General features: G+C 46.2%; 1 protein-coding gene and 1 pseudogene across 2 annotated transcripts in view; one reads left to right on the top strand and one right to left on the bottom strand.

Moving 5' to 3' along the window:
• Nucleotides 1-19536, bottom strand: part of GFPT2 (glutamine-fructose-6-phosphate transaminase 2) — a 42461-nt gene extending 22925 nt beyond the window's left edge. The window contains exons 1-6 of the mRNA XM_080924197.1: nucleotides 19474-19536; nucleotides 9212-9319; nucleotides 6674-6772; nucleotides 5255-5380; nucleotides 2163-2221; nucleotides 1461-1595 (exon numbers count right to left, since the gene is read on the bottom strand). Of these exons, the coding sequence (XP_080780323.1) occupies nucleotides 1461-1595; nucleotides 2163-2221; nucleotides 5255-5380; nucleotides 6674-6772; nucleotides 9212-9319; nucleotides 19474-19480 (534 nt within the window). The 5' untranslated portion in view covers nucleotides 19481-19536. The remainder of the gene's footprint in view (nucleotides 1-1460; nucleotides 1596-2162; nucleotides 2222-5254; nucleotides 5381-6673; nucleotides 6773-9211; nucleotides 9320-19473) is intronic.
• Nucleotides 19537-21527: 1991 nt separating this feature from the next.
• The window catches only part of LOC308426278 (large ribosomal subunit protein uL30-like), a 52412-nt pseudogene continuing 47343 nt past the window's right edge, over nucleotides 21528-26596 (top strand). The window contains exons 1-3 of the transcript in view: nucleotides 21528-21599; nucleotides 22966-23006; nucleotides 23731-23916. The product of the transcript in view is annotated as a large ribosomal subunit protein uL30-like (transcript). The remainder of the gene's footprint in view (nucleotides 21600-22965; nucleotides 23007-23730; nucleotides 23917-26596) is intronic.

Below are 26596 nucleotides of genomic sequence, written 5' to 3'. Positions count from 1 at the left end.
GCTCCTCCTGTGCCATGCCTGCCTGGATGCTGCCATGTTTCCACCTTAATGATAATGGACTGAATCTGTAAGCCACCCCAAATTAAATGTCCTTATAAGAGTTGCCTTGGTCATGGTATCTGTTCACACCAGTAAAACCCTAAGATAGTGAGCATGCACAGACTTGTCCTTGTCACTGGTGCCTAGAGTATTCAATGTGGTACAACAACCATTTACATGGTTCTATTGTACTAGGTATTATAAGCAACTTAGAAATAATTCAGAACTCACATGGGGATGTGCACACAATACATGCAAATATTATGAAGGTTGATATGAAACTTGACTTGGGTATCTAGTAAGGATCTTGGAACCAGTTCCACTGGAATTGGTACTTGGTATCCCATACCAAGGTATAACACTGTAGAAGATGCTGATTAAAAACAGGCCCTCTAAATTAGGGGTTCCCAAAAGAGAACAGCATAGGTCAAAGAGTTTTGGCAATAGATTTACTCCAAATCATTGAATGCTGGGATATCTAAAACCATAGCATGATAATCCACAGCAGTCTCTGTGTCCTGGATTCTGGGTCTTGAATACTATCTCCAGGCTGCTGTGGCCTTGGATGTTATGGTTTCTTGGGGAGAGGCTCTGAGATATCTGGGTGCTTCTTCCCTGCCTCTATCTTATGCGGGTTCTGCCTGTTCTGCTTCCTCTAAGAACATTTTCCTCCTTGGACAAACCTGTTCTCCTAGATGACCCCACGGATGACCCCACCCCCAGCCCCTCTGTCTATTTTTCTTTCAGAATAGCTGTTCTTGGATCTAGCTCTTCAATGTGTCACTAGTTTCTCTTGCTGACTGTCCTGGGCCACTCCCTTAAACGTTTCTCTGGGCTCTGATCCCCTCTCTCATAAACCCACAGTCTTCTTCAGGAACTAAAAACATCTCCTGTCCCACAGCTGTCTCTATGCATCCTTAGCACAACCCAGAAATCTATTCCTGTATACTCCGTGAATGAATGCCCCCTCCCTCCTTCCCTCCATCCCTCTCTTTTTCTCCCTCCCTCCTCTCCCTTTGCCATTTGCACTCTGTAACCAATTGTGGACATTTCTTCCTTTGCCTGCTTTACTGACAAGGAAGAAAGATGACAATTCTAAGTATCCAATATCAGTCCAGCTAGTCTGGTTAGCATACAACAATGTATATGATTCAATTTTAGTGAGGACAACATGAACCAGGACAGATACGTTCCCACGAGCACACAAGCCATGGTCGTAAAACCATAGATGAGAAGGCCAGGCACCGTCTCAGCGGGGCCGAAATGAAGCAAACGTTTTATTTCATATTCAGTCCCCGAGCTCAACTTTCTCCAGATTCTACGTAGGTACACATGCTATAGACAAACTATCTCCCAGTGCAAATTTGTACAAGTGCTTATGAAAAATAAAGGTGTTTAGACAGATGGGACTCATAACTCACCAACTGCTGAATGACTCTTTCGACCAGTGTTGAAAATGTAATGTCCTCAGTCTCTCTGTTGTCGAATACATATTTAATCAGCTTGGCGATGGTCTCTGTGTCTGTTTCTGACTCAAACTCGTAGCCCTTGCTTTCCTGGAATATAGGGTTGGACCCAGGGTGACAGATTTTGGTCATTGCGCAATGCAGGCGGGACCAGTTCCCTCTAGTCCCTCAAGATAGGACTTAAGGCAAGAATAAGCAAAATTGGGAAGGGACAAGAAATGTCTGCCAGAACTCAGCAGCCAAACACCTCTGAGTCAGCCTCTTATTCCCAGAGACTGTCCCTAGTCCCTCCTCAGGAGCCTGACTTCACTGTTAATCTGGACATTGCAAAACAGCAGCAGTGGTGATAAAACACGTTGACTCAAACTCACTCACGTCCCAAACCACAGACACTCACCGTCTGTGAACCCAGCTCATGTTATCCCGATTCTATAAAGCCACAGCCCTCAAGACAGACACCAACGCCCTGCTATCGCCCCAGGTCTGAACACAGTGGCTCGGCTGAGACCAAGGCTCATGCTCAGGGTTGTAACCTGGCCCAGAGTGGGTCTCACTCAGTTCCTGGGTTTGCTTCTGGGTGGAAACCGGTTAGGTGAAAGTGTCAGGAGTAAGCGCAATGCTGAATCCGGTTTTATTTGCCCGGGGGAAGCCCCTTACCAGAAATTTCCTTAGATCCTTGTAATTAGTGATGATTCCATTATGGATGACAACAAATTCTGAAAGAAGAGTTTGCAGAAGAGAGAAATGAGCATTCGAAACGAACCGGAAGAAAGTTCAAACTAGATGCTAGAGCAGTGAAAACTGGAAGCTCTTCCCAGAGGTGTGTAGTAATCAGGTTTCTTTTGCAGCATTGAAAACTGCTGTTTACCATGGCTGTAGCTTCCGGAAGGAGCAACCTGTCAGTGGTAAGCATCCAGCACGTGACCATGCATAAAACTCTGTCACTGGATAATAAAATTATGTCTAGCCTTCACAATTATTTGTGTCAAATGAAGAATTAACCTTTCATTATCCAGAAATATTTCCAAACATTCCCAACCATCTAACGACAGTTCATTCTCCTTTTAAAATAAACCATTTTATTTTATGTGTATAGGTATTTTCCCTGCATGCATGTCTCTGTACCACATGCATCCCTGGGGGCTGTGGAAGTCAGAAGATAGTATCAGATGCCTTGGACTAGAAAAGCAGACAGTTCTGAGCAGCTATGTAGGTGCTGGAAATTGAACCTGGGTCCACTGAAAGAACAGCCGGCGTTCTTAACTGTATTAAACTCTCTTGCACTAAGCTTTAGTTCTTAAAGAAATCACAAACTAGCAGTTTATAGATGGTGTGTGTGTGTGTGTGTGTGTGTGTGTGTGTGTATGCGTGCACACTTGAGCCATGGCACTTGTGTGAAAATCAGGGGGCAACCTGCTGGAGTTGGTTTTCCTACCCTTAGGATCTCATAGCTGACCCATCTGATAGGCCCCCTACCTTAGTTTTTGAGCCAGGGTCTCTCACAGAACCTAGAGTTCACTGACTTACCAGTGAGTTTGAGGGATCCTCAAGTCTCTGTCTCCCAAGGATTACAAACATATGGGAGGCACCCAGTATATGTGCTGGGATCCAGCTCAAGTCCTGTGCTCGTATGTCAGGCACTTTGCCAACTGAGCCAACTCTGCAGCTCTGTGTAAAAACTCCCCGAGTTTCCTTTGCTCTGATGCTTTCTTGGGAGCACCAGGCATCCGTACATTGGCTCTCCATTAATCGACTCTATTGCTCTCCTTTCTTTCCTTCTTTTTATTTAACATGCATCATGACATTGTTTTTTTATATTATTTTCTTAAGTCTACCACATTTTCTTAATCAGTGGTCTTATTATCCGTTTCTTACAGTCCATGTTTTCCTTGTGAAAACACTTGCTCTTGCCTTGTGTGGGGCCAGCAGTTAAACCTAAAGGCCTGCTAAGCTCTGACAGCTGTAACAGAGGCATCCCAAGCAAGACTGTGTCATTCCCTCATGCTATTTAGCAGCTCTGTGTAAAGATGCTCTTGAAAGCACATCTATCTCCCTGGTGAGTTGGCCCAGACATTTGATGAGTCTTCACAGATTGCTAATGGTATATTTTGACTGGTCATCCTGAATTGAAGGTTTCCAACTGTTTCCAACAAATGTGGGTATGAGGGGGTGAGAGCGCCTCTTGATATTTCTCAGTTTTGGGGACACAATCAGAACCAGAGTGTCCTCAAATGGGGAGCTTCTGATGGGACTTGCCTTGTCACTAGGCAGGGTGGGATCCCACAGGGCTCACGGTCTTGGTAATGTTTTCTTAGTCAACACTGCTGTCCTGAAGATCAGCTTCAACATCTTAATGGCTTTTGGCACTTAATGGTACTGGGCATTGTGGGATTCGCCATTTGCTCCTAGGTACGGTGCCTGCCCCAGCTCTGAGATCCTGTGTTTCAGAACCTCTAGCAAAGCCTTACAGAGACCACGCAGACATCACGCAGACATACACGGTTTCTCTAACTCATGCTGCCCAGCCCCCCTCCCCTTCTCTAAAGATGTCCTCCCTTCCGAACAGAGCTGGTGAACCCCTTCAAAGTGTTTTGGGGGAAGAGTCCACAAGTTATGGGGTAAGGCTGCTTGTCCTTGCCTGACTATACATGCCAGCCTGGGCTATTCTGACCTGCAATACAGACTTGCCAATCTTTCTCCCATGAGACGACAGCTTAAAAGGCCTTTAAAAGAATCACAGAATGGGAGCCGTCCTGGGGACTGCACAGGTGAAGTGGGCCTGTGACAAGGAGGGACAAGGAGACAGCTGGGGGAGCAGAGGGACTGCAAACCTCCCAAGGCTGCTGTGAGCAGTCCCAATGTCTGCTCTCGGCCTTGGGCTCCTGCCTCTCAGTGGTGCTCTAAGGTATGGAGAACTCAGTGTGTCTGGTTTTTCAGGTGTGTAAGAGGCCTGAGATTGTATGTATCATTTTCAAGCTTGGGAAACATGAAGTAAGTCCAGTCAAGGCTACTGAAAAGAGCTCTTAGGCTGCTGGCTGCAGCTCCGCCTCTCCAAACCTTAAACTCATGGCTGCTGAGCCCTTCATCTGGAATGCAGGGCTTGGAGAAGAACCTAGGCATTAACCATGACCAGCAGTGACATCTGCCTCTGCTTGGGACCACTCTTTGTGGGTGAGAGAGATGAACTCGGCTGGATGGAAAAGGTGCTCTGTGTTTTCTTTATGGTCCTAGCCTTTAGAATATTTTGTTTGTCTCATACTGTCTGCTATGGGTTGAGTGTGGTCTTCAAAGGCTTAGTTCATAATCCTGAATCTTCAGGATGGTGATTGACAGGTGCTAGAACCTTTAGGAGATGAAGAGTACTGGGTTATTGGAGATGTGCTTCCGGAAGACACTAATAAGAGTTTCCATGGGAACCTGAGTTGCACTTCTTACTGACCCTAAATCTAAGACCTAAATAATTCTTTCTTTGTAATCTACCCAGCTTCAAGTATTTTATTATAGTGATGGAATATGAACTAATACTGTTATTCTCCACTCTTGAAATGAATTCCAAAGAGCCAGTAGCCCTTGTAATAAACTGCCATCATTTCCTATGCATACCTACAGCTGCCTGGGGGACCACGCATGGGCCCACTGAGGACTGGGGTGGGGGAGCCAGTGTGAAGTAGGAATGGAAGGCCAATGCAGGATCATCCTGACAGGTCATTCAGGGAGAGGTAGGAACATACTGAACAGGCTCTGCTTACCATTGTCTTTGTCGGAACGCTGTGGGTGACTGTTGACAGCATTGGGGACCCCATGGGTGGCCCAGCGTGTGTGGGCAATGCCGAAGTGTGTCTCAAACTCCACCTTCAAGTCCATGCTATCTTGCTCTAAAACAAAAAGAAGACCAGATGCTGTGTTGGTGCGTGTTGTGCATGTGTGTTTGTCTGTGTGACTGTGTGGTTGTGTGCATGTGTGTTTACATACATGTGTCTATGTGGGGTGTGCATGCATGTTTTCATATGTGTGCATGTGTGTGGAGGCCCAAGGCTGAAGCTGGGTGTTTTTCCTGGTCGTTGGCCACCTTATTCATCGAGGCATGGTCTTGTGTTAAACTCAGAACTCATCCATGGTGGCTAGTCTGGCTAGACAGCTTGCTTGGTGGGTCCTCTGTCTCTGTCTTTTAACAGCTGGAATTACTGTCATGCCTGTCTAGCTAGCATTTACAGGGGTGCTGGGACTGAAATCTGGTTCTCAGGCTTGTGAGGCAAACAAAGCCATCTCCCCAGATACTGTCTGTACTTAAAAAAACAAAACAAAACAAAAAAAAAAAAAAAAAAAAAAAAAAAAAAAAAAAACAAGCATTGCTAGCCAGGTGGAAATGGGGCATCTATGTCTTCAATTCTAGTACTGAGAAAGCAGAGGCAGGTGGATCTCTGAGCTTGAGGCCAGCCTGGTCTATAGTGAGTTCTAGGACAGCCAGAGCTACACAGAAAAATTCTGTCTCAAGAGGAGGTATGGCATGTGGAAGAGTCGGAGGGTAGACTGGGAGGGGATAAAATCTGGAGTGTTAAAAACAAAGCACTGGCCTGCCACTGCTGTGTCGAGGTGGTTCCATTCTACTAGACACCATCTTTACTAATGGCCCATCGTTAATGTCAGTCACACACATGGCACCCCAGGGATCTGAAGCACCAGGGCACTACCTATGTTGAGTCTTACTTAGTGTTTATCAGTAACTAACCCCTTCTTTCCCCTTTGAGATGGATTATTGCCAGTGTGGCCCTGGAACTCACTACATAAACCAAACTGGCCTTAGACTAGTCTCAGCCTCCCAAGTGCCAGGATTCCAGGCTTGGGCCACTATACCTCACCCTATTTCCTAATCAAGATAAGTTGACTTCAGAAAGAAAATGATGTATCTCTAATATAATTAGAAAAGCAGTATTATATGTCAGAATGACTAAAATAAACATAACTATGAACATAGGTTTTCATCTGCACATGCTTAAAATAAAACCTCCTACACTTTGCGAGACAGTCTTACAACTCGGCCTTAACACTCCTTATAATCATCCACCTGTAGATGCATTAACACGTTTTCAGTCTAGAGCGAGGCGATAATGTATTTTTGAGGGCCTACGCCCCAACCATCACTCTGACACAGGACACTTTCTACTTACTGTAAAGTTCTTCATCCAGAGCCTTCACTTTCCCCTTTTTCTTCACAAGATGGATGTGTCTTTCTTTGACTTCATGGTTGTTCCCGTCAATGGCCACACCTACAGTGGACAGAGAACACCAAGTTCTGATGCCTGTACCAGCATGACCCACAGAAATACTAAACAATAGCCCTGTGTCTTCCCATCAATTTCACTACTCCAAAGAGGCACCACCGTTCACATTTCCATCATGGGAGAGCAGTGTTCTTATTTTACAACTTCATAAAATTGAGAACATAAACATTATTTCTCTTGTTGAAGTCACCAAAATATGCAGTTTGATATCTTTGTCTGAGGCTTCACATTTATGACCAACCAAGAGATGATCAGAAGTCTTGAAAATGACCTAGAGGGCTACAGGGATAGATCAGTTGGACCCGAGTTCGACCTCCAGAATACACTTTCTATAAAAAGCCAGGCATAGTGACGTGTGCGTGTAGTGCCAAGGCTGGGGAGGTAGAGACAGGTTGATCCTGGGAACCCACAGGCCACTCTCCCAAGTTCCAAGTCAATAAAAAACATTGTCTCAAAAATTAAATGGACCCCTGGCCTCCATGCAGATGTGCAGATGTGCAATCACACATACACAGGTGTATAAAACACATAACTCCCCAACAAATAACTCCCATCTGTACTGAACAAGGGCAAAATTGTCCCCCATCATTCTCTCAGAGATAAAGCATTGCAAGAAATACTCACATTACATTTACCCTGCATTAGGTAGAAATAAATAATCTAAGGATGATGAAATGTATCTGTGAGGACATGCAAACAGATCAGATACAAATGTGCTACTTTATGGAAGGGCCTAGAGCATCCCAGGGGGTTGGTAAGGGGGGGGGCTCCCTCACCCTTACCAGTGGCGGAATACACCACCTAGGATTGCAGCCCGTTGCAGTAAGTGCATTCAGGGAATCTAACCTAGGACTTCACGCATACTAAGACACACACACCACTAGCCATCACCATATTTCTTTAGCATAATCAAAAAGAACAATCTAGTTTTGAGGATATTTATTTTGAAAGACAAACCCCTAAAGTGTCAATTTCAAAGTAACTGGGACCAAGGGGCTTGGCTGTCAGGGATGGGCTGCCACGCCTGCCATTAATGGCAGGACACTTAGCCTGCAGTGCTCTTTGCAATGTAACCTCATAGCTGCCACCTCCCCCCATTAGCATGCCTGTAAACCCTTTCTGGATTTGCCCTCCGTTAAGAATTTACCAGGACAGATCACCTAGCTCCTTGGCTCTGCAAGCTTAATTAAACGTTTTGCTCTTGAATCCTGACACAGCTATCCTATGAGGACTGGAAAGGTGAGTTAGGAGGGGCTTTGGAAAGTGGAACCTCTAAGAAAAGTGAAGACTATAAAACCACAAGGCTGAGCGTGTGACACCAAGCAGAGTGTGTAGAAGGCCCTGGATTCAACCCTTTTGTTTTGTTTTTTGTTTTGAAGACAGGTTCTGTAACCCTGTTTGACCCGGAAAAGGTTCTGTAAACCAGGTTGACCTTGAACTAGGAGATCCACCAGCTCCACCATTCCCACCACCATCCAGCAAAACTAGCTCAAACTTTAACATCCTAACTAGTTAAATGTTACAAAATTGCAAGGTGATGGGGTTAGGAGAAAAAGCCTATTTACAAAAACTCCATTCTCAACCCAGATGGTACCAGTGTACACTAGCAACTGGAGTAGGGGTGCCAAGAAACTGCTGAAGGGGAATTTACTGAGGCGTGATGGGCAGGCAGAAAGCTACAAATATATATTTAATGTATCCAACTTAGTGGTCTTTGAAACAGGGAAATACCCGAAAATCCAAACCCTCAACTTCTTCGCCCAAGTTCCCTGCAGACCCCTCCCCTCCATCAAAGCTATTGTGTGGCTATTGTGTGTATGCACATTTAAAATGAGCCCTCCCCCCCCCCCCCCTTAGGAGTACTCTAAAGTTAACCATCCACTCTGAGCTGCCCTTTCTTTAGAACTCATTCATCTGGCAAGATTGAAACTTTGTGTCTTTGATCAACTTTGATGAAGCAGTACCTGATGTAGATTTTGTTAGGAGACTTTTCTTTTTAACCCTTGTGTTTTCTTTTCTACAGTTAAAGACAATGTTTTCTCCATTTTTCTACAGTTTTGAAACTTCTTTGATGAGCAAGCGTGGCTATTGTTAGATGATTAAAGGCAGCTGTAGAGAGTTGAAAGGGGAAAGAAAGAGGTCTGGTCTGACCTTAGGCAGGACCTGTTTATTCGTGACAAGGAGGTACTTTTGTCAGTGTACAGATGGCCAAAATGCCTACGGAAGATGGGATGTGACACTTTAAAGGGGCAGAAATGACTTCCATTGTCCACAAGGGAAGTGTAGTCCTTCAGAAGGAAAAGGTCAGTTACATTATTAAAGGAATGTTAAAAAGTGTCAGGAAGGTGCCCAGGCTGTAGAAGGTCTCTCTACAAAGACTAGAAGTGAGGGAGGCAGTCATTGTGGGGTGTCTCAGAGACCCACCTGCTGAGTCATAGCCACGGTACTCCAGCCGCTGCAAGCCCTTGATAAGGGTTTCAAAAATCTCCTTCCTTGTTTTGGGAACTCTGTAGTTCATATAGGCAAAGATTCCTGCCCAAAGAGAAGACAAAATGTCATCTTAAGGGAATAGCAGTGCCCTGTATAGAAAACAATGTAAAACAAACAACAACAATAAAAAACACCACCAGACAAAAGGAGGCTCTTTAGCCCCAAGCTCCTCAGCCCCAGGCTCCTTAGCCCCCAGGCTCCTTGCAGAGGAAAGGCTGGCTATCCCTCTAGTCCTCTGCAAGAGCTGTAGTCTGTCAGCCCTTCTCTCTGTGGCAGAAGTCCACCTGAACCCTCTACCATGACCTTTGACCTTGCAGTTTCACAGCAGAGGATTTCTCTGCCATCACTTGCGGATGTGAGGAGCCAATAAACCAAAGCAAGGCTAGGTGCCACCACCAGAGACTAGGGAGAAATAAAGGAGTGCTCAGCACTTCATCGTCCTGACTGCAGGTCCTTCCTTCTCTTCCCTCATTGGCTGAGGGTCATACCCTCAGAAGCGTTCGATTTTGCATTTCATCTGTCATTCACGTCTGTCTGCTTCTAGGAAAAAAAATCAGGCATGGATTTATGTCTCTGCCCAATCTGATGGAGACATCTTAATTAGCATCCCCTCTTCCCAATGATTCACTGTATGTCAAGTAGACAAGAAAAATAAATAAAATAAAAAAGACAAGGGCTTCATGCATTCAAGGCAAGCACTCTGCTCCAAGGAGTTAATGTAAAAGTCGTCTTCAACAGCAGCCAGAATAGACCCATCTCTTGGGAAAGCCTTGTTAAAGTAGGCCAGCAAACCAAGTTGCTTCAGTTTGGCTTGATTTAATATATTCATTTGTGCCTTTTCTCCATGGTGGAAAGATGAAGAAGGCCTCTCTCTGCTTTAGGTCTTTTGTGGGGATCAGAGTAGTTCCCAGAGCCACATTAGGTGGCGCACAGCAATTTGCAATTACTAATAGCTCCAGCTCCAAGGGGATCTGATGCCCTCTTCTGGTCTCCAAGGGTAACTACACTCATGTGTATATACACATAAAGGCACACACACACACACACACACACACACACACACACAATTTAAAAAACACGTTCAGTGTACTTTCTGAGCAGTTTCACATGACTTTCTTTTTAAAGTGGCCAAGGGCAATTTTGACACTCAGCTTTTTTTTTTTTTTTTTTTCTTGCTGACTTCAGGTTGCAGGAGAGAGAGAGGCTGTGTGTGGAGTTTGGGTCTTTCCTTAGCAGCTCATACTTTCTTCCCCACACTTCAAACAAAACTACATCTGGCTCTCAGGTGTATTTTTGTTACATTATTTACTTACAGATAGTTTTCTTTCAATGTCAAAATGAAAATTTTAATAGCTTTCTTGGGATATTAATAGATGAAAATTCTATTTTAAAAAGTACATTTCCAAGGGCTTCAGTCTTACTTTGACTGTATGATCACTGCCATAGTCTATGTTAGGTGAGCCTTTGCTCATACTAACTTTTCAGTGAATGAGAACGTTCCCTGGGTTGTATGGCTAAAAGTCTGGTCAATGAAAGACCATGTAAGTATCTGGGTCGGTCATATAAAGTGAAGCCACTCAATAAGTCTTCCTATCTGAGAATTTGAATTCTGAGGTTTCAGCTACCATCTTCCAGCCTTGACCTAAAAGTAATAACTAGTATCAAAGTCATTTTTGATAAACAAATAAATAATTCATAAGTTTAACATTGTACATCCTCTAACATAAGAAAATATGCTCACAGTTAGGATGTGCACATCCCCCCTCGTTCAGAGATCCATGCAGTATAACTGCCCACTCGTCTAGAAGCTGTATGCATTATCAGAATGAGATCAGAGCATCAGCTATCAGAACACCACAGGCTCAGGTGATAATTGGAATTCCAGGGTCACAGTTGTGTTTAAGTAACGTCTGTCTTATTTAAAAACGGCCCAAAGTACAAGAGTAGTAATGGCTGCAAATGACAGTTCTTCCTTTTAAGTGAAATTGTGAAAGTTCTTTATTGAATAAGAGGAGAAAAATAACAGGTGGAGGTTGCTACGTTCGATAATAAAAAGGAATCTTCTATCTGGGGGAGCTGAAGAAGGAAAAAGAAATGGGTGCCTCTCCTGTGGTCACCTCAGACTGCACATTTACACACACAGGGCTGGTAAGGGCTTAGCTGATAGGCAAGACACAGCTTCAGGGGTGTGTGCACTTTTGTGTGTGTGTGTGTGTGTGTGTGTGTGTGTGTGTGAGAGAGAGAGAGAGAGAGAGAGAGAGAGAGAGAGAGAGAGAGAGAGAGCAGGACCTGGATATCTTCCTCTTGCTCTCTAATTTAATTGCACTGAGAGAGGGGTTCTGGAAGCTCACCATACAGCTAGGCTGGCTATCCAGAGAGCTCTCAGGACTCATCTGTCTCTACTTCTCAAGGCTGGGGTCATGGGCACATACAGCCATACCCAGCTAAAGACTCAAACTCAGGTCCTCATGCCTACTAAGCCATCTTCTTAGCCCCTGGAGTGGTGAGATTAAAGGCATTGTGTCCCCATGCCCAGCTCTGAAAATATTTTAAACAGAAGCATATGTTATAGGGGACATAGTGAACGCAGTCTAAATAACCTATATATTTCGAGAAAATTGTCTTCATGGACCTAACATGTACAATGATCGTACACCACTACAGAGGTTTAGATCACATACAATGCAGTCCATTAAGTGCCTCTATCAGTTTTGATTGATTGATTGATTGATGTTTTTTTTCTTGTCACGGGTCTTATTTTTCCACATGATACTTAGCTAATACTTGGTGGAATACATGATATTGTGAATTTTGAGATATTACATCCTGGGTATTTTTTAAATATCTTTTTATATATCTATATATATTCTCTAATTCTGGAAAAAAGTTAAAAAGTCTTGAAAGCTGGATTCTTTGGGGCCAGAGACCTCTGGGTTCAACTCTGCCGTCCTTGCCTGAAAAATCTGTTCTTCCAGCCACGCTGCACTTCTTTCTGCTCATGCATCTAGCACACATGTTTCTGCATGGCACTGAAGAAGGGGCACATTAGACCCCTCCACACACTGGATATTAAAATGTCCTTCTCCTCAGGACCACCAGCTGTGCTGACACAGGGCCAGGAGCTTGGCAGGCAGCTGAAACAGTTTGGGAGTTGAATGATGGTGGAGGGAGCTGCCAAGGAGGGCTTTTGAGGTCTTTGCACAAAAAACATAAATCCTTCTCATTTTCAGCATGAAATATCTGAGTGACTTTTAACAAAACACCGCCCCTCTCTCTGTGCCGCTAATCTTCCTGGCCACTTCAGTTTGCTCAAAACTGAAGCGAAATGTGTAAGGTAGTATGTGCACTGCTAATTGTCAATCACATTACTTTTTTTAAAAGATCATAAAATAGAAGAGCCACTTTCTCAGGAATTTCTCAATTCAAAATTCCCCTCTTGGAATCCACCACCCTGTCTGCAAAAGAAACCAACAGCAAAATGCGGTTTTTAAACACAGATCAGTTTGGCAGGGAGCATTCCAATTCATGCAACCTCTCCGCAAGGCGCTTTGCTGGTTGTCTGACATGAAAAGCGAGCACGTGCCGTGGTTAAGATCTTCCGCCGTTCTAGAAACACGCCCACCAGACGTCTTCGAAGAAGTGCATGTACACTCATAAAAGATTAGCAGCTCAGGCTGGTTTGTGACCTCCACAAACGAGAGACAGCCTGAGGTTTGGCTGGAGCTGGGTAAAGACAGCCACAGGTGCACAGAGCTAGCAGACCTGGGCAGGCAGAGCCCCTCCACGGAGAACAGGACAAGGCTTTCAGTAATCAAGTCTCCAGGACATATGAAAGGAAAAGGAAAAGAGCAGTTTTTAGAGCATGAACAAATCATGCAGAGGGGTCTTCCCTCGAGGTCTGTAAGGGATGGGTTCAGGCTGTCCCTCGAATACCACCACAGCTCAAAAGTGTTCAAGACCCTGCTCAATAAAAGGGTGGGATCATACCTGTCCAATGTCCCTATTCTGTCCCCCACTTTCCTCAATCCTATCCCTCTCACAGGGCCACATGCATGCTGGGTAAGCACTCCATTACCGAGCTATAGTACAGTTCCAACAATCTCAAAGGACAACAAGATGGCTCAGCTGGTAAAGCTGCTGACCACCAGGCCTAATGACCTGAGTTTGGTCCTTGGAGCTCACGTGTAAGAAGAGAGCTGACCTCCGCATGAGTCCCACACACAAGCACGTGCACACACACACACACACACACACACACACACACACACACAATGCACATAAAAAAAAAACAGATGTAAATGTAAAGTTAAAAATAAAGAAGAGAGACAAATCTCCCACGTCATCATAAGGGGGACATCTTGGCCAAGGGACAAAGGTTGACAAGCTTGAACTGTTTGGGAAGTCATAGACCTGACTCCCTGTGGGAACAGTCATGCTGAGACTCTCAAGGGCAGATCCAGTGAGGGTTTCTCGCCAAACCCCTGCTCAGCTCTCAGATGCTACTTTGGGGTTGTTCTAAGCCTCTCCCCGGATCAGCCATGTCACAGGCCTTCCCTTGAGGTCTCAGTTGCCAGTGCCCCACCCCCTTCCTGCCTCTCTACCTCCTTCTGAACTGAGCCAGTTAGACTCGCTGTGGCTCCCAGCCCATGATTACCTGGTAGCCACAGGAGGGTTAGAAAAGACTGAACACAGGCTTAGGGGCATGCCATCCTCTCCCTGCCATTTCCTATTGGCTCTGTGACAACAAGGAACCCAGAAGATGAGGCCCAAAGCCCACAGCCCGGGCCAGATGCCCATCCCAGATGCCATCCGGGTCCCGTGTTTTCCGTGTAGCTTCGACAAGTCTGAACCTTGGTAACTTATCTTGCTCGGGAAACAGTAGCGATGGCAGCGTCTGCTTAACAGAGTAGTTACAACAGTTCAGAGTGTCCTCCTTCAGAAAGTCTGCTTGTCACATAGCCACGTGCTCTCACTCCGAGGATGTCACTGATGCAAATGCGTGCGTTCCTACCACACGTGACCGGTCCTTAAGAAGTGACTGTCAAAGTCAGGGTACAGGGCAATTCTACCATTTTATTGTTTTTTGCTTTGTTTTGTTTTGTTTTTTCTTGACCTTCGGCCTAGGAAAATGATGGTTAAGCCAAATGTGTCATCTGGCTGTGATTTGGCAAAGTTTAATTCAGCCCATAAACATATCTCTGCTCCAGGGGCCTTGTCACTGCTATGAATCAGTGAGATGTGCGGATGAAACTTACAGAGTGGGGCAAAGGAGGTCACAGATGCAGAGGGGCTAAAGGCTCAGAGTGAGGACATGCCCCCCCCCTGGGGGGGGGAGACAATCCTCATCTCCCGGGTCTGGCTCTTTACAAAAGTGTCATCTATTGTGACAGACAATGACAGTGATCAGATCAGGGAACTGATTTCCTCTGGATACCTGAATACCTGGCTTGCACTGAACACGTGGAATTTACTCGCAGTCCCTAGTTGTGTAGGAGAGGGATAGGTAAGGAAGGCTAATACATGGAAGAGCTCAAGGTAGAAAGGCACAGAGAAAGGGGCAGACAGCATGGAGACACTCCTGCTATGTGAAAAGTGCTGAGTTCAACTGCTCTACCACAGGGCTGGAAAAATGGCTCAGTAGTTAAAAGTGCATACTGTTCTTCTGAATGACTCAAGCTCAACTCCTGTGAGTGTCAACATCAGTCCTAGAGGTGTGTGCAGGTGTGCTGTGATTGCCCCTGATGGCTTCCAGGAAACAGCTGGGTGCTCTCTTTTCACACTCATTCAGGGACTTCCCGTGCGCTCTCCTAAAACTGTCTATAAGTATACCATAGAAAATAACAAACCAGGGGCTCAAGAGACGGCTCGGAGGGTAAGAGTGAGTACCGCTCTTGCAGAGGACCAAGTTCTGTTCCCAACACCCATGGTTCACAACTGCCTGAAACTCTAGCTCCAGAGATGTGGACACACTTCTTCTGGCCTCTGTGGGTATCTGCACTCGCATGATGCCCAACACACATAAACATAATTAATTTTTAAATGGCAATCCAGAAGGCAATATACAATAGTGTACCCCTGGATACAAGATCTCTCTGTTTTGCCCATTTTCACCAGCAATGTTTGCAGAGAGATTAAGCCAAGCAACAGACCCCAGAGCCTGCCTATACCCTCATCAACTCCAATTCTTAAGACATTGGTCGATTCCTTCTGAATCCATGAACTGAAACGTCACAAGGAAAAAAAGGAGTGTTATGGATGATTTTACTTTGTCTAATCACCCAAGATGGACACCAAGCAACTGACACAGAAGACCTGCACTCCAGCCAAGAGAAAAGGCAACCTCTCCTTATACAGTGGGGAATTCTCTCCAAAGACCACACTATACAAGCAGACTGTGCGTGTACGTGCACACATGCATGTGTGCAAAGCTGGACAAATCCGGAGAAATAAAACCCACGGCACGATAAACAGGCAGAGTGTGTACCAAGTGGAGGGCAAGAGATGCTGTGAATGTCTTATTATATGGCCCAGCAGCTAACCATTAAATAAATGAGCAAGTCTGTTTGGTCCAACTAGGTATGTGGCACTATGCCCATGAAACTGGAGGTATTCAAATGATCTTTCACTCACCTTCTGACCATGATGGGTCTGGTCTGAGAGTGCTAGGACCAGGGTGCTCGGTGTATGGGGGCCTGTTGATGAATCTCTGAATTAGGCCCTCAAGGGCAAGACTTGAGCGTCCAGGATTCTAAATATTTAACGGAATCTGTAGAGGTTGCTTTATATGGAGAAAGTCTGTACAGATGTGAACAAAGGGATCTCAAACTGTCCCAGATAATCTGGGAGCCCCCAAAGAGTTATCACAAGTGTTCTTTTAAGGAGGCAGAGGGAGACTGGCCATGGAAGAGGAGGAGATGGTGTGACCACAGAATGGAATGATGTGCCCCTAGCCCGACACGCCTGTGAGCTCCTATCTCTGCAGAGCTCACACTTGAGCCTAGAGGCCCTACCACAGGCCTCTCTCATTCCTCTTGCCAATTAGCTCCCTGTTCCTCTATGTTGTGCTTTATGCTGTCTCAAACTTCTGAGAGCCAACAGGCAGCTTGCTCTGTGATGTTTCAGTGAGCAAGGCATCCAGGAGACACCCGGTGCCTGTCATCCAAGAGCTCCTCAGAAATGTGAACTGAAGGTTGCTCATTTTTTAATACTTTTTAAGATTAAAAAAAAACTGTATATGAGCTCTCCTAATTTTGTAATCTGGTAACTAAAAAAAAAAATGTTTAAACCCTGTGCATCGAACAAAAAGCTGTCTGTCTGCCTGACTAGGCCTGGTACTGCCAAGGTGTAGCCCGTGTCTCTGGTATCGTTTGTGTGGTTTTGCAAGCTGGGATTATCCTGTGGCTGGAGGGTGACTGGCTTACAGAATGGCCATGTGCTTCACCTGTCCCTTCTTAGAAGTAATGAGTGACACAGCCACATGACCTTTAGAACTCAGAGTATAGTAACATAGAGCCGCTCCTCGGACAATCATTTGTGGTGACTGCAGGAAAAGCAAAAGAAGGAAGGAAAGGAGGACCACAAAGTGGGTGGGGTTTTGGGGGGAGACACAACCTTTCTATTGGCAGGAAGTCAACAAAATGCAGGGAACTCTGATGTCAATAAAACTGCACGTGGGTGCCTGTGAGGGTTTCTAGAATCACCTGGGAAGGGAGTCTCAATGAAGGTGGAGTTAAGTTGGCCTGTGGGCACACTTTAGTAGATAGTTTGATTGTATTAGTTTAGGTGTGCTGAGTGGAAGAAGACAGGTTGCTAGGGAAGGCAGATCAGTAAGCGCTGCATGTTTTCAGTCATTTCTGTTCTCTGCTCATGACTGAGGATTTAGTCTACCTGGGTGCCTCACACTCCTGCAGCCTGGATTCCCCCACAGTGATAGACTGTGACTTGGAGTAAGCCCTTTCTCTCTTAAGTTGCTTCTGTCAGGACATTTTCTCTCAGCAACCGGGAAGGAAGCTAATAAGACAATATTTAAGGGTCGGCTTAATTCCCAACAAGCTAAAGGTTGTTGAGCACATCTGTTCTGCTTGAGGGTCAGTTCCTGTTTGGCCCCAGCTCTCTGTGGATGGAGACATCACTAGAGCATGATCATCTCTTATCATCCCACCATCCCTGAAACCTGAGGCCGCTTCGAAGGAAAGCAGCAGACATGGCCTTAAAGTTCCTGTTCAGCCAGGCCTCAGCTGGGCCTCAGTTTCTCCAAATGTAGAGTGAAACTGATTCAATATTTGTTATATCCTTGTGCCAAAAACATGACCATTATCAATTTTCTGAAAAATTCACTAAATTGCAAGCAAAGACCATAAAAGGAAAGCCAGTATCTGGTGCATAACACATACAGCCCAGGAGTGCCCAGACTAGTATGTTCAACTCCAGGCAGCTGGGCTGTGAGCTCTGAACCAGGGACAGATGCCATGGGCAAAGACAGAGAGAACTAAAAACACAGTATTTTTTTGTCTTTAGTCAGGATGTTTCGGGACTCCTGGATGAAGGCAGGGGGCTGGGTCAGACATCAGCAAGGAAGGCCTCAGAAAACCCTGAAGCTTGAGGAGACCTCCTAGCCCAGCACATTTGGCTCCTTTGGTTCTGGTTCTGAATAGGAGCACAGCTGGGCCAAGACTTCTGTTGCATCCTAGACATTCTTTGGTGACCTCAAAGCACTTCTCATAACTCAGTCGCAAATCAACACCAAAGTCTAGAAAGGAAACGGGTTAGTTATAATCCAAACCCCATCTCTTCCAAAGGGTTGGAGGAGACAGTTCTCCAGAGCTTGGGAAGACACAAAAGAAAGGCAGCCGCTGGGAGGAAGCAGGGTTGGGAGGCTGAGGTGGTTGATGGTGGGGATGCAGGGTCATCTGAGAGGCTCAGCAAGGAAAGCCAAACAGTTCAAGTAGTTTGAGGTATGTTGCATAAGTCTGGCTCTAAAGTCACTGTTAGCCAAAGATCTGCAAGAACTCAACCTGAGGGGCCTCTGAATCTGACAAAACTTGTACATTTGTTTCATTCTGTGTCCAGAAACGCCGAGGCAACCTTACATTGCCAAAGGATGCCCAGGAGTCCTAAGATTCTGTCTGCGAACCCAGGAATTTAAACTGACCCCAACTCTCTCTGGATGAGGCTGAGTCCCCAAGGTTTCTGCCTAATCCTTGCTCTGTGGTTCATTTTCCCTGGTCTCCTGGCTCATGAAACAAGGCCTGTTCAGACCTTGGCTTTGCACTTACCCACTGGCACACCCCACCCCACAAGCCTTCAGCAAAGTCAGAGAGGCGCCTTTCATGGCTTCAAAAGTTCCACCAGGTTCTCCAGCCGCTGGGGGCTGGAGTGGGTAACTGAATCCTACTCAAGACAGGAAAAAAAAAGCGCACAGTGACCTTTTGTCCCAGAAGTTCCCGGCTTTCCCCGGCCAGCCAGCCAGCGGAGGCGGCCCAGCCAGCCAGGAGGGTAAGGAATTGCAGATGTGCGCCCAGGGCGGCTGCCTCCCTTCTGCTCCTAAAGCCCGCTGGACACCTCGGCATCGCCCGGAGCTGCGCCGCTACCCCGTCCAGCTTTAGGCCAAGTCTCCGGGAAAGTCACTATCTATCGCGTCGCCAAGAGCTCGTTCCAGCAAAGCTTTACCACAGTTCCCACCCTTCTAGAGACAGGAGATTCGTTTTGCGTCGCAAGCAGGATGGGCAAACCCTTCTGAGCGCACCAGGAGCTGTTCGGACGTCTCTGGGCGGGCTGCTGACACCGTACAGGTGAGGTCGCCTGTCCTCGGTGGGCGCGGCAGACTGGGACTCGGGACCACCACTCCGCGCCCAGGATGATTGAGCTTGCTCGTGGCGGCCTTTGTGGGCAAAGTGGAGGAAGCGCCCTCCTGGTATATGGAGTGGAGATACCCTCTGTGTTGTGGGGCTCCTTTCCTGGGACCCGCCTCGTAGTCCCTGCTCTGTGCGGTCCCGGCTTGGTTCTTCTTACACGGAGTTTAGACGCCACCCTTCCCACGCCCCCATGTCCCCGAATCCTCACTCCGGGTCCGCGCGGGGAAAGGAAGGCCTGACTAATGAAAGCCCCACGATCGCCGCCCCTAGCAGGTCCCCTGCGCCTGGCTCTCTGGCCTAGGCTATAAAAGTCTCTGAAGGAGGAGGCCGCCGTGCACTCACCGCACATGGTTGCTCCGACTGCTCCAGACGCTCTGACGACTCACTGCGCCTCGCGCTCCCAGGCTCAGGCTCCCGCCGCTCGGTCTCCTGCCCTTATAGCCAGCCAGTAGCCCTCCGAGAGGGGTGGGGCTGGGGCGGGGCCTCCTGCCGCCTGCTTGCTTCTTATTGGTCCCTGGTTGTCGTGACAACGGCAGCCCCAAGACTCAAGGAAAGGGGTGAGGGGCGGCTCCCAAGCTCCAGTCTCTACTGTTAAGGGGAGGGAGGAGGCCCACCCAGTCTGTGGTAAACACCTTGAGGTTGAACTTTTGAGTCAGTCATATTAGACGTGAAACTTTAGCCAAAGGCACGGATCGCTCTGTGCCTCAATTTCTTAATTTGCAAAATGTGATAATAATAGCATGTACCTCTTAGATCCTCCTGAGGATAAGGCCAGACAGACCGTGTAGACACAGAACACAATTCTTTCTGATCAAAAAAAGAAAAAGAAAAAAAAAGAAAAGAAAAGAAAAAGTAGCACGCACTAGGTTTGTGAACTTGTTCCAACCCTGCCAGGAGCGAACTGGGCTTGGCTGAAAAAGGAGGAGATTGAAGCTCCTTGGAAAGATAGAAGATATTGGCCAAGATGTGCCAGAGCCTGAAACTGAGAGACCCTGGGGATAGGGATTCCCCAGGTCTGAAGGAAAGCTGGGCCGCCCCGGAAACCGCCCCCTAAAGGAGATGCGCTGGCAAGCAGTGAGCCAGCGTCCAAGCCAGGGGCTCCACCGCCCCTCTGTGACCTGGAGCCTCAGTTCGACCCTGGGATGAGTCATGAGGCTGGCTTTCCCCCGCCCTAGTTCCCGGCTGTCTCCTCCTTCTCCCCACTGCTGTCCAGGCCCCTCATCTCCTGGGGAAGGTCATGAGACCTGGCCCAATATTTGCTCACGTTGAAGCCATTTGTGCATGTATGGTTTAACTTAAAAAAAAAAAAAAAAAAAAAAAACTGGATATCTAAATCTTTGGTATCTCCCCAATTATAATTTTTAAAAAGAAAAACTAGCTTAAATCTTGTGTTTGGCGTTCTTTCTTAGCTTTGCAGCCCCCTGGGGATGGAGGTGTTATACCCATTGAGAAGTTTGAAGTTCAATGGCAGTGACAGAGGTTTGGCTGAATCAGCTGATGCCTAAAGCTGACTCAAGAGCTGTATTGCTTCTTACTCTCAGCTATGCAAGGTGACACTCATTAATTCACCCACTCATCATTCATTCCCAAGCCTGTACTTTACGTCTCTCTGGGTAATACGGACATAAGAAATGAGGACAGGTCCAGCCTCCTGGCTCTTACAAAGCAATGGGTGGGGCATACACTAGGCTAGTGGTCACATAGGAAAATGGACACCTCTGTAGACAAGGGCCTGGGCCAGGCAGAAGTCCACAGAAGGGGGCAAAAAGCAGGTCTACTACTGGCACCGAGATACCAGGATCCCTGTGTCCTACACAGTGCAGATCTGTCCACTGTTCTTGTAATTTCATCTCCATATGAAGAGTGGCAGGGAGAATACTATGACTCCACAGCAGCATCCTCTGCTTTTGGAGACAGAGGAAATAGGAAGGAACAGATTCTCTAGGTACAGCTGTCTGGAGGATGGTTTGGGGATAGTGGGGAGTTTGGGATCACCTTTGGGATGAGATAGATGGAGCTGATCCAGAGCAAACTGGATCTTAGATGGGCAAAGCTACACATTTCCAGAGCCCCTGACTGTTCATGGACTTTTTAGTATTGCGGTTCTGCGGTTTAAATGTGTCCCCAAAGCAAGTGCTGTGATATAATTTTCAATGACATAAAGTTACAGGGTGGAACCTCTGAAACTCGATTAAGCCTCCACCAACAAATTAATTTTAATTAAAAGAGTCCTGGGACTTTGAGTCTAGTCTCTCACATCCTCTTGATCTAGGATTTCTTCTTGTAGGATAATGTAAAGGAATATCCAAGCCAGACACCACCCCTCAGTTATGGATTGCCTAGCCTCTAGAAACCACAAGCCTACAAAGATTTATTGTTTAGAAATCACTTACCCTATGGCGGTCTTTGACAACAAGCTTAATAAATTCCTACCCATCGAAGTCACTCCTGACACCTTCAAGCCACAAGTACTCTGACCAGAGAGAGGGTCGGTGGATTGCTCACTGGGGAACTGGTGGCCTCAGTGACCTGCTCCAATTCAGGAATCCCCAAAGAGCCAAACCTGAGAGGAGGATTTCGATGTGGGAGCTCAGGTATGGACCCTTTTGGAGGACAGAAGCATCAGAAAGGAGCACCAGAGCCCCTCTCAGAATGACCCATACCTCTCTTTAGAGGACAGTAAGTCTGTACACCTCTAGCCAGCATCATGTCTGCCTGTTCGAAGGAGGTTGTTGTACCTGGCCCTAGGGGCAACGGATGTCCAGTACTAACATATTATCTATGGGTGATTCTAACCCCACTTTTCAAGGACACTTGGACCCCACTATCCAAGAAGGTGAGGCATGTATTGGCTTCTTCAACATGTGTCTAAAAGCTCTCTGTAGTTGGGAGATTTGCTATCTGCTCCTTCCTGGTCCAGGACCGTCCTAAATGAATAGCCCAGTGAAGTTCCAAAGTTGTCCTAATGGCAGGATATGAGCCTGCCATCTCCCAGGAACAGACTCTGTTTTACTGCCTTCCCTGGGACCATATTGCTGGAGTCTGACCATAGAATATCCATTTCTGTTCATGGCATAGTGACTCTCTTAGGCTTCTGGATTTTTACCATTTTTTATGTTATCATGAGGGACTTCACTGCCAAGTTTCTCTCAGCCTCAGCTCTATGAGCTGGGCTATTAACAGGGCAATCTGAGATATGTCCTCTCCCTAATAGTCTTTTAATCCTCCCAGTACAGAAATACCATGAATATCCGGTTGTCTAGACACCTAGCCCAGCCCAGCACAGGGCTTCCTGGATTTTAGCAGAACTCCTTGGGGAATTCAGGGTGAAGAATATGGAGGTTTGCAGCTGAAAACCTCTTGTTAGATCAAGAGGGATGGGACGAGTGTATAGGGAGATTCAAAGGAGACCTTTGAGTAGGGCTCAGGGCAGGTAACAGGTGGGCTTCTGGGTGTGTATCCCACGTGTGGAGATTTGGATGGAGTTCTCTACCTCAGGCCATCTACCATACCCTCAGCTAGGTCTGAGGGGGAAGCATCAAGGAATAGAAACTTGGGAATAGCACAGAAAAACTGTCACATAACCTCTCCTCTGCAGGGCCGTATAATGGCTTAAATAAGGTGATGTTCCTACAGGCTCATGTGTTTAATGCTTGATCTCTGGCTATCAGTACTGTTTGGGGAAGTACTGAAAACTTTAGAAGTGGAAACTCTTTTCTATTCTGCCTCTTGGCTTCTAAAATGTAAGCTGCTTTGCTCCACAGCATCTTCCCCACTGTGGACTGAAACCATGAAACGACATTAAAATGTCTTCTCTTATGCTGTCTTGCTCAGCCAATATGTCCCATAGAAAGTCTCATCAACATGGAAAACTGGTATCCGGGAGATGGAGCTGTTGCTGTGGCATCACCACATGGTTCAGAAGCTTTATGAACTGGCTTTTGGGAAGAGTAAAAGAACAGTTCAGGGCAGCCCTAGGATGCTGAGAGCAGAGCTTAATGGGATATTCTGTAGGTGCTCAGAATACCAGAGTGATGAAAGCAATATGGATGGAAAAGGCAGTACTCAAGAGGCTTCAGGTAGAAGTGAGGACTCTACTGGAAACTGGAGGAGAGGCTACTCAGCCATGTCCTGAGACTTTGTGGGAAGGTGAGTTTAAAGACTAATCGGCTGTAAAATTGCTGTGGCACGGCTACTGTGAGCTGCTTACAGACAGGTTTACAGTTCGCATTAAGAACAAAGGGCAGAGCAGAAAGTTGAAAGCAAGCAAACCAACAAACTAAGAAAACTTACAGCTTAGTCAGAACAGCAGCATGAAGTTGGAACCATGCAAGATGTAATTTCTGGAGAGATTAGCATCAGCAAAAGACAACTGCTTTGCATTGAGACAGCCAGACCTCATTTAGTGAAGGCTTGTTTGAAGACTTTCTTTCCCTTGAGCTGAGAGGGCCTTTGGGATTCTCAGCTCACACGGGGCTGCCCACAAACTTGTTTCCCTGGGATTCATTTCGCTGTGTACATCTGCTTGGGCATTCAAGGGCTGTGGTAATCAGGGTCCAAACTTTCTACTCAAGCTAATGGCTGACCTTGATTTTGTAGGTATTTAGAATTCGAGACTGATCAGATCATAGAGGTTTCTGCACGAATTTCAAAGAAACCCCAAGAGGCCAAGAAACATGTGGCAGGGTCAAGATGCCTGCAGGTGCTCCCTGAGAAGACGGCGTATAAAGCTGTGAAGGTGAAACCTAAGATTCCACAGAGCCGTCAGGAAGGGGGATGTCAGAAGTACGGAATATGTATCTGCAGAGGCGAGCTGTGGAAACTGCGGGGCCAGCCCAAGAGAGAGGCCATGTGATTAGAAACAGTAGTGCACAGAATGCTGAGTTCGTTACAGTACCATGTGCTCTCCTAGAAGCCAGACGTGGTCTATAGACCTCCGTATTTCCCCTGCCAGACGTGGTCTATAGACCTCCGTATTTCCCCTGCCAGACGTGGTCTATAGACCTCCGTATTTCCCCTGCTTGGCTCGTCTGATGCCTCGTTGTTCTCCCACCTGTTTCTCCAGTAGGGGAAATTTTCATCCAAGATATAAGGGCACAGAATAAAAATAAATTTTCTTATGTTGCAGGGGTTCATAACTAAGCATTTTCCTTAAGTCTCAAAGACTTTACTCCCTAGCACTGGACAAATATGACAACTCCTTATGGTGGTTTAAATGAAGGTGGTCCTCATTGACTTACATGTTTGAACACTGAGTCCAGGTGGCAGAATCATTTGGGAAGGATTAGGAGGTGTAGCATTATTGGAGGAACTGTGTCACTGGAGGTGTCACTGGGGGTGTCACTGGGGCCAGTTTCAAAGCCTCCCTCCACCCTCAGTGTGCTCCCTACTTTATGCTTGATTTTGAGGTGTGAGCTCTCTGCTACTCAGTACTGCCCCGGTCCCTTCCTATGACATCATGGACTCTAACTCTCTACAACAGTGAACTCCTTAAATATTTTTTAAAAGTAATTTCCCTTGATGACAGTGGGTTTGTTGTTGTTGTTTGTTCTAAGATTTATTTATTATATATAAGCACACCGTAGCTGTCTTCAGACACACCAGAAGAGGGCATCAGATCTTATTACAGTTAGTTGTGAACCACCATGTGGTTACTGGGATTTGAACTCAGGACCTCTGGTAGAGCAGTCAATTCTCTTAACCACTGAGCCATCTCTCCAGCCCGTCACAGTATTTTTACCACAGCAATAAAAAAAGTCATGGATGAGTCTGATAAGATTTTTTAGTTACTAAGACTCTTTAGAATATACCCCATGCATTTTACATCATGAAATGGTAATGAGTTTTTGGAGAGTAAGGGTAAAATGCTGTGTTTTGAATGTGAAATTTCCTCATAGGCTTAAGTATTAAATATCTTGTACACAGATGATGGTACTATTTGGAACATTCTGGAACCTTTGGGATGTGGGGCCTAGATAGAGGAAACAGGTCACCAAAGGCATGCCCTTGAAAGTTATCCCTGGTCCCTCCCCTTTCTATCCTGCTTCCTAGCAGTTATGATCTGAGCTTCTCTGTTCTTCCCCAATGTCCCTTCTACCAGGGACTGAGACCTCTAAAACTGTGGGCTAAAATAAGTCTTTCCTCCCTTAAGCTGTTTCTCAAGTATTTTTATCAACATGGGTTAACACGGGGTGAATAGGGCAGAAAAAGCTCATGATTAAGGAACTTGGCAGAAGTTCTTTGGGGCTGGAACAATGGCTGCGTACTGGTTGTTCTTTCGGTGGTTCTAAGCCTTCCCAGTGCTGCATTCCTCATGTGCTGTGGTGACCCCTCAACCATAAGATTATTTTGTTTACTACTGTTATGAATCATAGTGTAAATATTTCTATTTTCCAACGGTCTTAGGTGACCTCTATGGATGGGTCAGTCAACTGCCAAAGGGTTGAGACCTGCAGGTTGACAACCACTGTTCTAGAGGTTCCAGATTTTATTCCTAGCAATCACATGTTGGCTAACATCTTAGCTTCTGTTCCATGGAATCCCATACCCTCTTCTGACCTCTACAGGCAATTGCCTACATGTAGGTCAAAACATTTATACAAATAAAACTTAAATATTTTGAGAAAGGGTTTTACTAGCTCTAGCTAGATGTCCTAGAGCTCATTTTGTAGACCAGGCTAGCCCTGAACTCACTGAGATCCACCAGCCTCTGCCTCTCAAGTGATGGGACTAAAGGCATGCACCACCAGACCCAGCAAAAAATGTCTTGAGAGAGGGGGAAAAGGCAAGGGTTTGTAGGAAAGAAGACATGTGGAGGTCAGGGGTAGACAGATTGTCTTCCTCAAGTACTTTCCAACTGTCTTTTTTTCTTTTCTTCTTTTCTTCCTTCTTTTTTCTTTTCTTTTCTTTTCTTTTCTTTCTTTCTTTCTTTCTTTTTTTTTTTTTTGAGACAAGGCATCATAGTTAGTTTTGTCACTTTGACTTATATCTAGACAAAAATGAATCGAGTGTATCTCAACTTAGAAAGTGCCTCCATCAGATTGGCCTGTGAGTATGTCTGTGGGTCATCTTCTTCATTACTGATGAATGTGGGAAAGCCCAGCCCACTATGGGCAGTCCATTCCTAGGTACGTCCTGGTCAACTAGGAAAGCAAGCTGAGCAAGCCAGTAAACGACATTTCTCTGTGGGCTCTGCTTTAGTTCTTGCCTTAAGCTCTTGTCCTGGCTTCCTCCAGTGACTGACTGTAAGCTATAAGATGAAATGAGCCCTTTCCTCCCAAGTTGCTTTGATCAGTGTCTTATGGCAACAGCAGAGAAGCAAACTCAGATACAAGGTTTCCTGTTGTGTCTGGAGCTCACCACTGCAGCTAGTTTGATTGGCCAGCAAGTCCTCGGGATCCCCCTGCCTGTCTTCCCAGTGCTAGGATCACAGGCATTCTCTGCTACATCAGACTTTTGCTTGCTT

The sequence above is a fragment of the Micromys minutus genome, assembly GCF_963924665.1.
Source record: "Micromys minutus genome assembly, chromosome: 10".
NCBI classification, from domain to species: Eukaryota; Metazoa; Chordata; class Mammalia; order Rodentia; family Muridae; genus Micromys; species Micromys minutus.
The sequence above is the reverse complement of the archived record's forward strand: the minus strand, read 5'-3'. Positions and strand labels throughout refer to the sequence as shown.